The 17,406-nt window shown below is 52.1% G+C and overlaps 1 protein-coding gene across 9 annotated transcripts in view; it reads left to right on the top strand.

Annotated features, from left to right (window-relative positions):
- Nucleotides 1-17,406, top strand: part of TTC7A (tetratricopeptide repeat domain 7A) — a 115,301-nt gene that overhangs the window by 33,229 nt on the left and 64,666 nt on the right. For 8 of the 9 annotated variants that reach the window (XM_042246211.2, XM_027966870.3, XM_042246214.2 and 5 more), the window contains 3 exons: nucleotides 10,935-11,013; nucleotides 11,812-11,969; nucleotides 12,576-12,639. In XM_042246211.2, the coding sequence (XP_042102145.1) occupies nucleotides 10,935-11,013; nucleotides 11,812-11,969; nucleotides 12,576-12,639 (301 nt within the window). Of the gene's footprint in view, nucleotides 1-10,082; nucleotides 10,312-10,934; nucleotides 11,014-11,811; nucleotides 11,970-12,575; nucleotides 12,640-17,406 lie in introns of those variants that run through there. The other variant, XM_060412206.1, reaches the window with a different exon arrangement.

The following is a 17,406-nucleotide window of genomic DNA, read 5'->3' as shown; positions in this document are numbered from 1 at the left end:
GAGCTGGGCTTTGAGGGAAAGGAGATTCCCAGAGACAGGAGGAGTCTGGGTGGGGCAGAAGATAGGATGGGGCTGAGGATTCTAGATGGGAACTTGGGACGCTCCAAGGCCAAATACACTTGGGAAACAGTGAGTTAAAGACTATCCAGACCCTGTAGGAACTCCAAGGAGCTTGAACGCAGCTGGTAAATTTTCAGGAGGAGGCAAAGGCACGTAAAGTTTTCAGCTTGGTTTGACATGGAGCCCTTGTTTGGGGTGGGACTCTGAGGGGGATCAGCTGGATGGAGGCATGGTTTCTGGCCCAGGCAGCTTTTCCATCCAGCAGGCATTCCAGTCCCATCAGAGCCACGTCCCATTTGGGGTGTTGGAACCTCTGAGCTTCAGCGCTTAATACCTGGAAGAGAAGGAAGCAGAGTCCTTGCCCAGAATGTGGAGCAGGCGGTGGCGGGGCTACTCCCCGGAGGCAGAGGTGGCTGAGATGGCCGGAGGTGGGCCTGGGCCTGGGGAGAGGTGGTCCTGCCCCAGCTGGACCCCAGCCTGAAGGAGATCTGTGACCCCCTCCCTTCTCCCTGTCCCGCCCTCCTGGTAGAGGCAGTGGGTTGCCCCACAAGTCCTGTCCTCCAAATGGTAAGAAACGGGAGACGGTCCTGGCCAGGGACACAGGCTCCCTCCTTGCTCTTCCCTCATACGTGAACACCCAGCCCAGCACCCTGTTCGCCACAGCTGCTTAGAAAGTCATTAGCATTTATTTGTATTATCTTTTAGAAGCACTCCACAGCTAGATGGGCTGCTGCCTCAAGCTTTAAATTTACACTTAAAAAAAAAAAATTCTCAAGTGCTAGGCCAGGGAGGTGGTGGTGTCCCCATTTGGGATGCGAGGATCAGGAGGCCCAGAGAGCCGAGGCAGTTTTCTTCCCAAGGGTGGTACTGGCCTGGGTGCCCCTGGGTGCCTCACACCAACCAGGCCAGGGAGGTGGGGCCATAGGGTGGCACCCTGTTTGCCCTAGCTCCATCCACCATCTGCTTTTTTGTTCTTCTTTGATTACTGAACCTCAGTTTCAGTGAGATGGTGGCCTGGCAGGCTGGTTCCTGTTTTTAGTGCTCAGGCAGCTGCCACCTGGCTGCTTCCCTTCAGCAGGAGACTGTTGTCACCCTGTTTTTGCAAATAAAGTTTTATTGGCACATAGCTACACCCATTATTTGCATATTGTCTCACCCACAGAACTGAGTAGTTGGGTTTGAGACTGGATGGCTAATCCTAAAATGTTTATTCCCTGGCCCTTTACAGAAAAGAGTTTGCTGATGCCTGCTCTCTGCTTAAAAATTCCTTCCTGTCAGGGCCTCTCGCAGGAGAAGAGGTGCTCTTTTCCTGTAGGGGAGCCCTGTGGAGCAGACGAGTAGATTTTTGGGAGAGGGAACAGTTGTTGATGGCACTGTGATGGCACCCCGCTCCAGCACTCTTGCCTGGAAAATCCCATGCACGGAGGAGCCTGGTAGGATGCAGTCCATGGGGTCGTGAAGAGTTGGACACGACTGAGTGACTTCACTTTCACTTTTCACTTTCATGCACTGGAGAAGGAAATGGCAACCCACTCCAGTGTTCTTGCCTGGAGAATCCCAGGGAGAGGGGAGCCTGGTGGGCTGCCGCCTATGGGGTCGCACAGAGTTGGACACGACTGAAGCGATTTAGCAGCAGCAGCAGCAGCATGGCTTGTGGGAGCTTAATTTCCCGACCAGGGATGGAACCTGGGCCGCAGCAGTGAAAGCACCAAGCCCTAACCACTGGACTGCCAGTGAGTTCCCCAGGTGGTTCTGATTTTAGTGTTCTGTGCCCTTCATTCATTCATAAGAAATACCCCTCTTGCTAATACATGCCACGTATTAAGTGCTGAATTTGTGCATTGCTTGCTTGTGCACTTTGTCCTTCCAGCACTCCTCTGGGGTGAGTACTGTCACTCACATCCCCACTTTACAGATGGGAAACTGAGGCACAGAGAACACAAGTGACTTGTCTGGAGCAGAGCTAGGACTGTGTATGCTGGTCTTGCCTCGCACCATTAACCACCAGGCTATACTGCCCACAGCAGATACCCAGGTTCAGACCCCATGGCCACCCCCCGAGGTGCTCACAGCCTGCCACGTGTTCCTGCAAGTATGCCCCTACTTGGTGTGCATGGTCTCAGCTTCTGGTTTGAAGAGTCGGTGGTCGTCAGAGCAGAGCTAAGGAATGGGGAGCCACTCAGTGACCCTGAGTGAGTTCTTCCTCTGCCCCCACCCTCACCTCTAACAGGGGGTCTCTGTTTGTCTTGCATCCCAGGGTGTGAGGGTCCAAGAGGAGAGTGGGAATGAAAAGACACTGGCGTATGGAATTCAGAGCACTGTTAACTCCCTCTCCACTGAGGTCCCCTTCCCTTCACCCCTCAGGGCTGCCTGCTCCCTTCCGCATACCAGCTTCTCTGCTGGTATGATGAGGTCAAGGTGAGCATCTTGGACAGCCAGGAGGGAAGGAGAGAGCCAGCAGTTATCAAGCACATGCTGTGTGCCAAGCTGGACCATGTGCTCTGTGAAGGAGGTCATGTGACTCCCGGGGCCAGGGCTCAAATGAGCTTGAGTTAGTTGCTTGACATCACTCCCTGGGGTTCCAGCTTCAGATTTGAGTGGCATGGAAACCCATGCCACTTAGGGTTTTGGGGGTGTCAGAGGGCAGCCTTGGTACTTGTGGGGTATGTGGGAGAAGGACAGGGTCCTGTTGATCCTTGCTGTGCTGAGTCAGGGCTCCACTTCCTTCTCTGGGACCCTGAGTCACATTCTCAGAGAGCGGCTCCTCTTCCGGAGCCCCTGCTCCTCCCGAGCTGGCCTGCTTCCTGCCCTGTCTTTGTTCCGCACACTCAGGCTGTGTGTGTGTGCGCGCGCGCATTTGCCTGTTGTGGGCAGAGGCATTAACCAGCCACCACCCCTCCGGGAAAGCCAGCATCATTTCAGTTCTTTTCTGAGGCTGTCACTTTGTTCCCCTGTCTTTGTCCTCTGCCTCCTGAAGCACAAATTTCAGTCCTTAGAGCCAGGATGCCAACTCCCCCAACCCCTGCTCCACCCTGCCTCCCACATATAGACAAATAGAGACTGAATCATCATTTTTCTCCCAGCGAACAGCCCGAACTTTTGAAAGCCTGAGTGTGAGGAGCAGTTCTCAGGATGCGTGGCAGCAGCGCGGTCCTTCCCTCTCTGTTTCCTGTGAACTCATCCAGCCCAGAGGTGACCCTGGAATGTGACAAAGATAAAGTAGTCCTGGGTGCCTGGGTGGGCTTTGAATAATGTCTTTATACCTTTCTTCTTGATGGTCGCCGATACTTGTTGAATACTTACTGCGTGTCAGGCAGAATGCTGATGCCTTTACATGTAATCCTGTAAAGTTGGAACTAGTAATATCCCCATTTTCCTGAAAGAGAGGTTAAGGAACTTGCCCAAAGTCACAAGGCCAGCAGGTGGTGTTGCCAGCAAACCTGGTGCTGAACTGTGTCTGTCCCACCCACAGCCTGGCCCCACACTTGAGAACCACGGTCTTAGCTCAGGGTGCAGAGGCTGGAGGTCAGGGGGAGACGGATGCAGATGCCTGACACCCTCGTCACTGTCTCTGGGGCAGCTCTGGAGAGTCTTTTCCAGGGCTCCAGAGCCGTTTGCTGGTGGTTAAATTCACTCCCATTGCCTGGGCTCTTGGGGTGTTTGGGAAGGGTTGGGAGAAACCCTTTGCTGTGTTGAAAGAGGTCACAGCCCAATAGCGGAAAGGTGGCTAAGATGGAAAAGCCCTGAGGAGAGACAGCAGCTCCTCTCCCAGCTTGCTGCTGAGAGCCCCCTGAGTGCTGCCCCCAGCTGCCAGGCCGGACGAGGTCCGTCCTCACAGGGCCCACGTCTGAGCGGGAGCTGTGGGAGCCATGTGTGGATGGTGGACAGTGCCCTGTGCTGGAGGAAAAGAAGGCAGGGGGTTGGGCGCCGCCTGGGACAGGGTGGACTCTAGGGAGACATTTTGTTCTGACAGGCTGGGTGGAGTGGAGTCCCTGGAGCTCCGGCACTGTTGGGTGTTAGAGGACGTTCATTAGAGCCAAAGAACAGGAGGAGGTGGTGGTATCTGCTTCTCAGACTCTGGGCTGGAATCTGAGAGCTGGAGCTCATTCCCGTGTGGGTGTGGTGTGGACCCAGGCTCCAGAGGGTCAGAGGAGAGCCTGCTGAGAACGGGGTGCCCAGCCCCAAGGGCCAGATGACCACGAGTAGTGCTGGCTCCCAGGGCCTGGCTTGTTGAGGATTGAGGATTGATCCCTCCAGTTGAGGATCTGCGTAACTTAAAGGGTGTGGTGCTCTCCACTGTGCAGTGTGAGTGGTGTTTGCTTGGCCTCCAGACAGTGCTGCTCCTTTAATCCTGAGCTTCACTGAGGCCTGGGCCTCCCTCATGCTGCCCGCTTACTCATTCAGTGTCTGAGGGACATTCATTTTTTCCAAGGGCCTTGCCCTATTGATCCTGCAGTTAATTTCCCCAGCTGACTCCTGCCCCTTGCTCTGTGACTGATGGCAGAGTTCCTAATTGACCTGGGACTGAAAGTGCTGGCCTGAAAGTCCAGAGTTGAAGGCCCCTCCCAAGGGGCAGGGACCTGGGATACCTGGGTTCCACTTCCCCCTCGCTGCCACCAGAGGGCAGCCGTGGACTCTGGTTGGAGCCTCACCCCAGGCAGTTCTGTGGATGACAACTGCCAGGAGGAGGCATCTCTCAGTTGGGGGTTGGTGAGCCCAGGGTCTTGGCTGTGGGGGAGGCTTGGTTCTCCTTTGCATGGAGCAGTTCCAGGAGTGAAGCAGCAGGGGGTAGCTGAGGGTGGTGCAATGCCAGGGAAACTGTTGATGACCCTGACCTCACTAGAACTGAGTCTCTGAGCATCTCCCAAGAAAAGAATTTGAGCTGACTGGGCTCCTTCCCCCACAGTGGGCAAGGGGCCATTTTCTCCTTGGAGTGTTTTTTTTTCCTTTCCTTCTCCCTAGATGTACAGAGCTCATTCTTGGCTCAGGTCTGGGAGCCAGCTTGGGTTATGTATGTTGAACCAGGTGGGCTGAATGTTTTGTGCATGCTCTTTAAAAAAACTTTTCAGTTGGTTTTTTTTTAATCACTAAAGCAATATTTGGTTTTGTACCAAAACCAAACAATAGAGAAGGGAATGTGTGTTTTCTAAGGGAGTTGCAGGGCTTGGCAGGCTGTGAAGCCTTATGAAAACACTCTCCCTTTTACTGTGTGTGTGTGTAGGTACCTTAGAAAACCCAGCCTGCTGTTGAGTATAACCCAGTGAGGGATGTGTCCAATCAGCAGTGATTTAGTATTCTCATCAGCCACCCAGTATCTGCAGTGCCGGGGGAGGGCAGGAGACAGATGGCTCAAGGGGGCATCCAGGGAGCAGAGTCACCCAGCAGCAAAACCCAGGAGAGCCTCCTGGTGGTCACGGAAGAGACCTCTTTAGGCAAAGGGAGAACTCGGAGGCCCATCAGAGAAGGCACATTCTTCCAGCCTCTCTCAATGCACAGTCTTTACTTATCGTCCTTACCCACTGCCCATCCCCTACCTCGCTAGACCGGTGTCCTTGCCTGGATGTCCTCAGGGCCCTGCCCGGAAGTGTCACAGTCTTTTTCTGGGGTTGGGAGTGAAGAGGAGAGCGTTAGTTTTTGAAACTGATGATGTGGTTCTGTGGCAGGAAGGAATAGCTTGATAACCATTTGAACTTCACCTGACCCTGCCTTCTGGTTCAGTCCTCCAGCTATTGGGGCCTGGCTGTGCATTTCTGGGTCTTTGACCAGAAACCTCTCATATGCGATTAGCAGTGCCAGCCCTGAACCGGAGACTTCCAGCCGGAGCCGTGCGTGCCAGAGCCTGTTTAGGTTCCACTTGGTGGTGATTCCATGTATTTTCTCATTCCCTGCTTCTCATTCTCCCCCTCAAGAAAATTTGTTGAGCGCCCTACTGTATGCAAAATATTTTGCTAAGCTCTTGAATAAATCAGGGGCGTGACTAAATTTATAGACCATGAGCACCTTACGTGCAAGCCCATAAATGAGCTATTCATTCATCATTCAGTCTTTTAATTCATCCCCCCTGTATTAGTTGGATGCCTGTTGAGAACAGGATAGTTGGTGTTCAATATCCAGTTCAGTTCAGTCACTCAGTCGTGTCTGATTCATTGTGACCCCATGGACTGCAGCACTCCAGGCGTCCCTGTCCGTTACCAACTCCCGGAGCTTGCTCAAACTCATGTCCATCGCGTCGGACAATATCCAGGTACTTGGTATGCAGTGAGCCCTTTGAAAAGACTTCGTCGAAGGAGTCCTGGAGTTCAAATAGCCAGGAAAGGGAAGTGTAACTATGCCAAGTCAGAACACTGTTGTCTTTCTGGAGAGTCTGGTTAGCTAGAAGGGAGTGAAATCTGAATCCCTTGGTGCCTGCAGGGAGCCCACCTTTTCCATTGGGTGAGTGATGGCCTAAAAAGGCAGGCATCTTCAGGGCTTTAATTTTCCCTTTGGAGAATGAGGATGGATTTATTCCACAATAATTTCTTGAGTGCCTCCTGTGTTCCAAGCATTGAGCTGGTGCCCGGGAATATGAAGCTTCCCTCACCAATCTCATTAGAAGTTGCAAAGGCTGGATGAGATAAAGTGCTTTGCAAAATCCTCCCCACTGCCTGCTGCTGACCAGGGGCCCCGGGGAGCTTGCCACCTCCTTGTGTGGCCCACTTGCAGGCTGCTCTAAGACAGGTTGTTTCCATTAACCCATGCCTGCACGCACATCTCCTCTTTCTCTCTGCTCCTGACCAGCCAGGGTTTGCTTGAGTTGGAATCCATGGCCTCCTGGTTTGTCTGCGTGCAGCCTGATTCTGGGCCAGGGTTTGTTGGAGGCTCCTGTTTGGACATTGTTAAAAGTGGCAGCTTTGCTCAGAAAGGTCAATGTGAGAGATTGGAACAAAGAGATCTTTCAAACTGGCCTCTCACGGGGTTCAGAAAAGCCCCAGCTCTACCTGGCACTGGCAGTTGAGACCTGTGACAGGATTATTCAGGCTGGTGGGAGAGACCCCAGCTTGTTTCCCATTTCCTGGAGGGGTGAGCTGAGGCAGAGGGGCATTCACGACATTTCAGAACAGGTTAGCATTGGCTGGGAGCCTGGGTCTCTCCCTGTCTAGCTCTGGCCACCAGAACCTTGCTCGATTTTTCTCTTTATCTGAATTCAATAAAAATTGGAACTTACCCAAAAGATGCCTAAGGGTGATTACTTTGCTAAAAAATTCTTGGAAGCTTATTTAGGTGCCCAGTTCCCTTACAGATTTGAAAACAGTAAAAAATATACAACTTTGGGAGCACAAGATCTTGTTAAAATACAGTGCTCATTCCTAAATTGTGAGTGTATTGGGAGAAGCAGGATCCCTGGGAGTCTGCATTTCTCCCAAATCCCCAGGCAATGCCAGTACTGCTGACCTGGGAGTGCTTTCTGAGTGTTGATGATTAGAAACTACAGGCAGAGGGAGGACAGTCCTTGCCTTGCAGTGGGAAGGAGAGGACAGTCCTTGCCTTGCAGTGGGAAGAAGGGGTCACAGTCCTTATTGGCTCTGGCCTCCTGAAAGCAGCCTGGGCCAGGCTGCCAGGGAGGAAGCTGGCAGGTAGCTCACAGAGTGGAAAATCACCCACAGGTCCGGGGTGCTCCCGGCTTCCTCTGGGCCACAGGGGCCCTGGGGAAGCCCCAGGGTCCAACCCTCCTCAGCCTGTGGCCATTTGGCCCAGCTGCTCCAGCAGAGCTCTCCCGCAGACTGAGTTCCCAGAGCCAGCCGTTCCCTCTCTTCTGAGAATTCATGCAAGCTTTTCTCACTCTCCTAGTAATGGTTGCCGTGTGGTTCTCCTCTCAGCTCCCCCTGCTGTCCCTCTCTGGGTCCTTTTCCAAGGCAGAGTCCTCAGCGGGCTTGAAGGGCTTCTGCTGCACTCTTGCTTCCAGGCTTGTGGGGGCTCCCAGCCTGTCCTTGGGTGTGGTTTGCCTATCAGGGAGAGCCTGTTCTCATGTCCCCTGTGGGGGCGGGGCTGATGGAAGGACAAAGATGGACGCAAAACTGGAGGATCCCCTTGGGTACTTCCTTCCCCTCCCTTTACTCATTAGCTTCTGAACTTCCGTGCAAAACAGTGTGGCAAATTAAAACATAAGTAATGTGACCTTTAGGACCCAGATTAGAAAGGAAAGTAGGGGAAATAGCTACTATTCAGTAAGTCTATACCACAGGGCTGGTGTCCTCCGGGCTTCACATACATTCATCTTCCTGACAGCACTGTGAGCAAACCAGGAATCCTCCAGCAGACAGGGAGACTAGAACTCAGATTGGCTACCTCGCTGTCCTAAGATTGCAGGTTTAGGATCTGGCTGCAAAGCCAGGGTTTCCATGTCAGGTTGTTCCTCCTGGAACCTGATTGCTTAGCATAGGAGAACTGGAAGACATTGAGGAATCTTCTAAACCAGTGGTTCTCAAACTTGAATGTCACTGGGACCCTCTTGGAAGTTTGATAAAGCATGGATTGCTGGACTCTACAGCAGAATTTCTGATCCAGCAGATCTAGAGTAGGGATCCTCAGAATTTCCATTTCTAACAAGTTCCCCTGATGCAAATGCTGCTGGTCCCACCTTAGTACCTCTAGTGGTACACAGATGGTTGTAAGTGATACACAGACTAAGTTTTTTAAAGTACTCCTGGGGAAAAAAAAGTACTTCTGTATGTAGGATTTATTAGCAAAAAAGAAATGTGAAACCTGAAGCCAAACAGCTTGTACACTAAATCCATGATTTCAGGTATGTTTGATGAAGGTGGGATGTCTGCTGAAGTAAAAAGAAAGAAGATGTAAAGAAAAGTATGGCACAGAACGATAACACTAATGGTGCACAGCTAGTAGCCAAAAGTGTAGATGTGGCTTGTAGATGATAGGAGCCTGGGAGATGCTGTTTGAAACTGAAGGTGTGATTTTATAGAGGAGACGGCTGCGCACAGCCCACAGAGGTGAACTCTACTTTCAGTAGCAGCCCCCAGACATGAAGTCTCTAAGGACCCTGTGGTGCCCTGTGCTTCGTGCCCTTTCTGGCTCTTTAGAAGCTCTAGACAGACTAGGGAAAATTGCTGTGATTCTTATTCTATCCCCAGGTCTTAGTCTCCATTCTCAATCTTACAAACGGGGATCTGAATTTATAATGTTGCTTGCTTGCTTGCTTGTCGGAAACCAGAGGTTCCCAGAAGGCAAGGAATTGAGCTTCTGTCCTTTTAGGGCTCCAAGCTCAAAGTCCCCAGGAATCTGTTTCATGCAGGAGGGACTCACGTGACTTCCCAAGCGGTCACCTTTGGCTTTTTACCCTCTTTGATTTCTAAGTTTGCTGGCCTGGCAGCTATTGATTTTCCGTGTGATCTAGAGAACCCCCCAGAACAAGTGAGGGCATTTGCTGAGCACATGCTATATGCCCAGGCTGAGGTCCAGGAACAAGACAGGAACCCTGCCCTCAAGGGGTGCACAGTGCGAAGGGGGTCAGCCTGTAAATGTGAAATGACCTCAGTGCCATGCTTGCTTCGAAAGAGGACTTAACACGAGGCAAGAGCTACACAGGAGGGCCTGGGAAGGCTGCAAGGAAGAGGTGATATCGAAAGTGATGTGTAAAAACACAGGTTTTTTTTAAAAAAAAAGATGTGTAGTGGAAAGGCTCTTAAAGGCAGTGGGGGAAGCCTGTGCCAAGACTTGACATAGGGAACTGTGGACAGTTGTTCAGAAGGGACTCAAGTGGTGAGAGATGACATGGGAGAGAGGCAAGGAGCAGGCCTGACAGCCTCATGCTGAGGGCCTCAACTGGATTCTGTAAGCCTGGGGGGAACCAACAAAAAGCGAACATGGAGGGGAACAAGATGTCTTTGGCGTGTCAGGTGGAGTCCTCAAGGGACAGTGGCAGCAGTTTTTCAAACTCAGGTCACACCCATCAGTGGGTTGCAAAATCTGTTTAGTGGGCTGCTGCAAGCATTTTTAAAAAGGGGAAGTCGCAGGAGATGTAAACTAGAACATATCAGAGTGGATTGCCTTGCGTGTAGTAGAGACAGATAATAGATCAAGAAACGTGCTTCAGTTCTATGTAAGCAGTGTGTGCATGTATATAGGGTTGCGATGCCAAGTGTGTTTCTTACTATGGATCACACTTTAAAAAGCTGAAGGCACAGAGGCCTGACTGGAGTGGGCGAGACCAGCTATCGCTGTCATCTAGGCCCCAGGTGATGTAAGGACTGAGAGGTGAGGATGGATTCTAGTGTAGACCAGATGTGGAGGGTGAAGATGGAGAATTTGGCGCTGACCTCAAGTCTGAACGTTTGACACCAGCCCAGAGCGCTTGGGCCAGAATGATATCTTTGAAGTAACCCAATCCTTTTTTTTTTTTAATTGGGGGTAATTTCTTTACAATTGCATGTAAACCAGTTGTTGTGTTGGTCTGCCATACATCGACATGAATCAGCCATAGGTATACCTATGTCCCCTCCCTCTTGAACTTCCCTCCTGCCTCCCACCCCATCCCACCACTCTAGGTTGTCACAGAGCAGCTGGTTGAGCTCCCTGGATCATATAACAAATTCCCTCTGGCTATCTGAAAGACTCAATCTTGGTCCCTTTCTGATGGTGAACCGAAGGCCTGGGTTTCTGGAGGGCTGTAGGAAAGAGGAAGCCTTTGTATCTTTGATCAGTGAAGTCCTGGGCCCCTAGGATCCTGGTGTTACAATTCTGACCTTTCTTACCAATTACTGGATGTTGTCAGATAACATTCAAATGGGCAGGCTCCTCCTAGCATCTTCAGGTCTGATGAGGATGTCTTTGTGGGAACTAGGCTGGTAACGACCCTGCTTCTGCTGTCTTCCCACTAGGAACATCGTGAAAGGCATGCGGGAACTCCGGGAGGTGCTGCGCACTGTGGAGACCAAAGCAACTCAGAACTTCAAAGTGGTAATGGAGGAGCCCCAGGGCTGGGTGCTGGCTCTGGCTGGTTTATCAGGGCTTGATTTCAGCAGGAGGCTGCAGAAGTCCTAGCAGGCAACCTCTGAATCAGGGATGACCATATGTCGCGTGCAAGTGTGCACGTGTTTATCCTCTCCCTGTCATGCTCATGGCAGACGTTGCTAGTCAGCTGCAGCATTCTTTTCCTCCAAGCCTGGGACACGCCCTCAGCATCCTTCTCATCACAGCACTGTGCAAAAGTGCTGAAACCTCCTGACATCCCTTCCTAGCACGGTGGTGTGCTAATTCTCAGGCTTTTGTTTCTGATCTTAATAAAGAACTTTGCCTCGCTTTCCTGCCCCACTTCAGGCCTGCCCCCTTAGGCTTTTATTCACCCCGAATCAGAGCCACAGCTGCTTCTCGCTCTACACTTCTCTGTCAAATATCAGGAAGGTGTCTGGTGGAGAAAGCTGCTTGTACCAGGGGGCCTTATGCTCTGCAAGGGCCTGTGAACACTCAGAGCCATGCTGGGCTCCGTGGGGCCAGAAGGAGGAGGAAATGTACCTCTTGTCTAGAGAAGAAAGAGGACAAAAGATGAAGTGGGAGCCATCAAAGGCCAACGGAAGGGGTGGGGGCAGCTCAGTGCTAGAGGCACAGAGAAGGGAGGCGGCTCCTTGGGGGTGGAGTGGTGGGCCTCCTGGAGGGGCAGCACGTGGCCAGCAGGCAGATGTGGCCGGGCCGTGGGTGGGGGGTCCAGCAGGGCAGAGCCAGCGTGCGCCTGCATCTGAGTCCCGCCCTCTCTGCCAGATGGCCGCCAAGCACCTGGCGGGGGTCCTGCTGCACTCCCTGAGTGAGGAGTGCTACTGGAGCCCCCTGTCTCAGCCTCTGCCTGAGTTCATGAGCAAGGAGGAGAATTCCTTCATCACACAGGCCCTGCGGAAACCTCACCTCTACGAAGGAGACAAGTAAGCCCTGTCTGCTCAGGGGACCACTCCAAACTCAGGCCACCGTCTCTGGGGTTGGGTGCCCAAGGTGGCCCCTCTCTCTGTTGTGGAACTCTCCTGCACTTTCCGCCCAGCTCCCTGCCAGGAAGACTCCTTAGAACAGGCAGGAGCCGAGTAGACTAGAGAAGGCAGGGCTCACGGTGGGTGTAGGGGGTCCTGTATGGCTTCCAAAGGCCAAACAATTATTTGAGGAGTCCCTGCCTTCATGCACCATCTGTCTTGTTTGTGCCAGTAATTGGAGGCGGGGTCTGTGAGCGTCTTTCCTACTCTTCTCTGAAGCTTGCCGCAGCCACTCGCTACAGGCGGCATTGGGGGCTGGAAGGGGCATCCCCACCCCCACCCCAAGAGCACTGCAGTGTTCCCCGTCCACCACAGCCTTTCAGATCCGTGACTCTGGGGCGCGATAAAGAACTGCAGGCGGAGTCCGGTGCCTGTGAATTATGCAGGGAAAGGCCACCTTACGAGGGCTGGTGCCGACTCCGGGGCAGAAGGGCCAGCGGGGCGGGCCAGCTGTGCTGCTCGGTGAGGGCCGCACTGCAGCCAGACTGCCTGCTTTGTCCTCCACAGCCTCTACTGCCCGAAGGATAACATTGAGGAAGCCCTGCTGCTGCTCCTCATCAGCGAGTCCATGGTGAGTGCCAAGGTGCTACCTGGGCCTCCAGCCTCCGCCCCGTGGGGGAAGCTGCGGGGCTCAGGCTTAGACCACCAGGTCCTGGCTAAGGTCAGTCCCCTGTGGATGCCACTGCAGCAGGCTCTGCTTGCCCCCCAGCAGGATGCGGCTTGCTTATGAGCTTTAGGTGTGGTGTACAAGGCTGCCTTCGGGGGCCTGGGGCCTGCCTTCCAATGACCAGGGACAGCTGACAAGTTCCTACCTCCTGCTTCTGGAATTAAATGGTATCATCAGCTTGTCAACAGAATGTTGCATGAACAGCTCAGAGCTGGGTCTGTGGTGATGGAGGGGAGTGGAAGGAACATGTAATTTTCATGGCAGGAGGCCTAGATTGAGGCTCCAGCCCTGCCGCTCAGTTGCTGAGGGCCCTGGGCAGATCACCTAAGCTCTGCAAGCCTCAGCGCCTCCCCTCTAAAATGACAGTAACTCACGGGGTGAGATGCCTGTACAAGTAAGTATTCATGTACTTGTGCCCGTCGTTTTTTAATCTTTATTGAATTTGTTGTAATATTGCTTCTGTTTTACATCTTGGTTGTTTTGGTCACGAGGTATGTGGGATCTTGGCTCCCCAACTAGGGATCAAACCCTCACCCGCTGCATTGGAAGGCAAAGTCTTAACCACTCGACTGCCAGGGAAGTCCCATGCCACCCTTAATTCAGAGTATCATCTACTTTGTGCCAGGCCCCTTTCTGGATGCCAGGAAAAGAGCAGCAGACAAAATGGAGAAGACTCCCTGCCCTCATGGAGCTTACATTCTAGTGAGGGAGGTGGGCAGTAAACAAGTCTTCAGCTTTCCAGGGTTTCAGGGCCTGAGTGCTGTGCAGAAATAAGGCGGAGGGGGTATGGTGTGAAATACTGTCTAGATTTTTTCAGAAGACCTCTTGTCCTGCCCCAGGCAGACACACACGCATACATGCGCATATACACACACCCATGCCTGTGCCGCGGAGGCTCAGTGAGGCGGAGAGATGCGTTGGGTAGTCCAGGAGGTGGTGAGATGAAGGCTGTGGCCCGAGGGGACTGGAGGAGGGGTGGGCAGGAGCAGCAAAGTCGTGTCCTCTGATTGAGGGGCCCCTCAGAGCTTATGAGCTGGGGACCCCTGGGTTGAGAACTAGGTTTCTAAAAATGATGCATCTCAGAGCGGTGACTGAACGTGGAGTTTAAGAAACCAGGTCCCCCAGACAGCCAGAAACAAATGTCTCTTTGGACACCTGGGCCTGTGTGATGCCAGGGTTTGTTTAGAGAACTCTGGTCAGTGGGTTGTCTCTAGCTGAGCAGGTCCCTCCTGCAAGTAGATGGGGGGTAGGGAGGTGGGGGTGGGGTCACTGGATTAGGGGAGAAAGAGTGTATCCTTCCCTAGCCAGGTAGGGTCCATTCAGATCCGAGAGTGCCCAGGAAGGGGTGTGGATATTTGGATCCCAAGAGCAAAGTGGCCAGGATGTGGTCCTGAAAGATTGGCAGGGCATGTGCTTGAGTGGGGGCATCTAGCTGGTTAGCCTGATGTGGGCGTAGTGGTACCAAGGCCAGATCTGGTTCTCATGGGAGAACAGTGCATTTCTTACAGACTGAACCCCAGTTTATAATTATGGACCCTCAGCCGTAGACCAGCATCCCCTCCCTGCCCCCTGCACACACCTCAGCCATCTCAGCACCTACACCATTAGGTAAGACTGCAGGGAAGTCACCTGCCTTGGGAAACACAGGCCATTATTTTCACTTTCCTGTGCTGAGGGTTACAGTATGGTCTGCAGGTGGGACATCGAAAGGTGAAACTGGAAACATTTCTTGAGTCCTTTCTCTGCCAGTTTCCAAGCTGATCATCTCTTCTAGTAGGCACTGTGTTGAGCCATGTAAAAAGTAAGTTTCATATTGTTTGATCTAATATTACTATGTTCCCATCTTACAGATATGAAAAGTAAGGTCCAGGACAGATGTGTGTCTTGGTCAAGGTCATTTGTTGTTCAGTTGTTAAGTCGTGTCCAACTCTTTGGGACCCCATGGAGAGTAGCACACCAGGCTCCTCTGTCCTTCACTATCTCCCAGAGTTTGCTCAAATTCATGTCCACTGAATAGGTGATGCTATCAAACCTCAACCTCTACCACCCCCTTCTCCTTTGCCTTCAGTCTTTCCCAGCATCAGGGTCTTTTCCAGTGAGTCAGTTCTTCGCATCAGGTGGCCAGAGTATCAAAGCTTCAGTTTCAGCCATCAATCCTACCAGTGAATATTCAGGGTTGATGTCCTTTAGGATTGACTGGTTTGATCTCCTTGCAGTCCAAGGGACTCTCAAGAGTCTTTTCTAGCACCACAATTTGAAAGCATGAATTCTTTGGTGCTCAGCCTTCTTTATGGTACAACTCTCACATCCATATGTGACTACTAGAAAAACCACAGCTTTGGTCAAGGTCACATACTGTAACCCTCACAGCCATGATTCAGATCACGTCTGTGATTCACTGACTTGGTTTTCTCATCTGCAAAAGGGCCAGGGGGATAACTTTGAGAATCAAGTGAGACAGGGCTTGTAGAGGGCTTTGAAAACAGGGCCTTGGCTGTCTGTGTGAGAATGGTCAGCGTTTATCTCCCTGACAGGGATAGAGGCTGGACTCTGTCTCCACAGAGGATTTCCTATGGCCGTTGCTTGATCTGGGTGAACCAGAATCTAGATGCCTTTCCATTAAAGCAATTCCCCCTAAACACTCCAAGCAGAAAATGGCCTTTTATTAAAATATGACCCACGCTTGGAGCCAAGGTGGTTTCCCTCCCAACAACTCTTTCCCTTTTGAGGGAGGGTATGTTGCTCACTGGCCTGCACAGGCGACTTGGTGGGGATGTGGTGGAAATTCCCTGAGGCATGCGCAGCAGAGGAAGTGCGCAGACGTTGGGTGCTCTGTGGCTGGGAGGAGGCACTCTTCGAGGCTGGCTGGTTGGTTTCCTCCTCCTCACACCCAGCCTGTCACACGTCTAGAAGTTTCAGACATCTTGGAGGAGGGTGTTGGCGATGGAAGTAGCTTTGATGTCTTATCTGAGGGTTTTCCACCTGGGGATCAGGATCTGGCCGCTGTGGCTCCAAGTGGTTTCTGAGTGACCAGACCGCCTCTGACTTCTCACCTGCCCTAGATGTACCCCCTCCTTCCCCACAGGTCACATTCTCCATCAGGTATGGGCACCCCTGCCATGCTCCTGCTCTGACCCCTTAACTGACCACCTGAGGCTCAGCCTGACCTCCATGTACCAGCAGGGTTTTCCTCATCTCCCTTTAATGCTGGCTGGGTTTGGCTGGAGGTGGTCGGGAGAAACTTCTAGAAGCAGATGGCTGCCCTGCCGGCTCCTTGGGTTATCCCAGTCCCTACAGGATTCACTAGGCTACAGCAACAGCTGTTCTAGCACAACCATCCCAAGAGGCAGAGTCATCACAGCTCTCCACCTCCAGGTCCCCAGTGCAGCTGCTTCAGCAAAGGGTGTTTGCAGATTTCCTCGGCCCCTGTTTTGTGGTCTGGAACTCAGAGGAGTATTCTGTCTGAGTGCAGGGCTGGTAACGTGGGTATGGTTTTTGTGGCAGGCTGAGTGCGATCAGAATGAATAGGGGAGCCCTTGTCTTGCAAGAGGTAAATAGAAACCATACAAATGCTATCATAGAAATGCATGGGGCGTGAGTTACAACTGGCTAAAGGAGACTTGTGTTTTGTACTCGGGTTTGAATTTGGGGGGCCAAAAGCGCATTTAAAATGCCTACCCACCTACCCATCTATCCACCCACCCACTCTCCATGCATCCAGTCTCGTCTGAGCGGCAATGATGTGGCATGCGTGCCCAGCACTGGCGACAGAATGATGACGAGTTAAATCACAGCCCTTGCCCAGATGTCCTCCTACCTAGTGGAACGTGCATCTAGGGACTAGGAGGAGGGCCTGGCCCCCCATCAGAAGGAATTAGCTCAGTCTGCTGAACCTCAAATGCATATTCTGGTTTTTGAAAAACCCATGTGTCAAAATCAGCCTGATTTTCTCACTGGGTAACCAGAGGGTATAGGACTCTGTCATTTCTAAAACCTTGATCTCAGGCATGAAAATGTGTTATAGCAAACTGAAATCCTCAAGCCCCTGTTTCATTCAGCTAGGGGAGAGATGGCTGCTGGTGTCAGGCTCCTGGGAACTGAAAGAACACAAAGGCTTGGGTTAAGAGAGGGTGGGTGGGTGGATAAGTCTCTGGGGCCTGGGATCCTGAGGTCAACAAACTCCATGCCCAATGGCAGGCAGCCAGCCGTTTGAATCTTGAGTTGGCCATTCACAACCTTTATAGCCTGGACAGGTTTCTTACCTCCTTGATTCTCTTGTTTTCTCATCTGTAAAATGGGACTAATAAGGTCTTTTTCTCCACTGGGTGGATGAAGTTCAAAAATGAACCCCGGTACATTGTGGGTGGTCAAGATATTTTACCCTAACAGATACCTGGTTCTGACTCAGTAATTTTAGAAAACATTTAGGTTCAGTTCTGGTTGGATGATAAACCAGTTTGAGGATACCATTTTTTGTTTTTTTTTAAAAAAAGTGCTTCCCGGACTTGATTCCATTTGGAACTCTGCAGATGAGCACAGATTGTTCCAGCTTCTGGCACCTGGTTTGCTCGGACATGAGGCCCTGTATGCTGCAGGCTGTGAGGGGAAAGGGCTTGTTAACCACTGCCAGCTCAGAATGCTCGAGGCAGTGGAGATGGGAGAGCCTCACAC

This window comes from Ovis aries, chromosome 3, assembly GCF_016772045.2.
Source record: "Ovis aries strain OAR_USU_Benz2616 breed Rambouillet chromosome 3, ARS-UI_Ramb_v3.0, whole genome shotgun sequence".
Lineage (NCBI taxonomy): Eukaryota > Metazoa > Chordata > Mammalia > Artiodactyla > Bovidae > Ovis > Ovis aries.
Note: the sequence above shows the minus strand (reverse complement) of the source record. Positions and strands in the feature narration are given on the sequence as shown.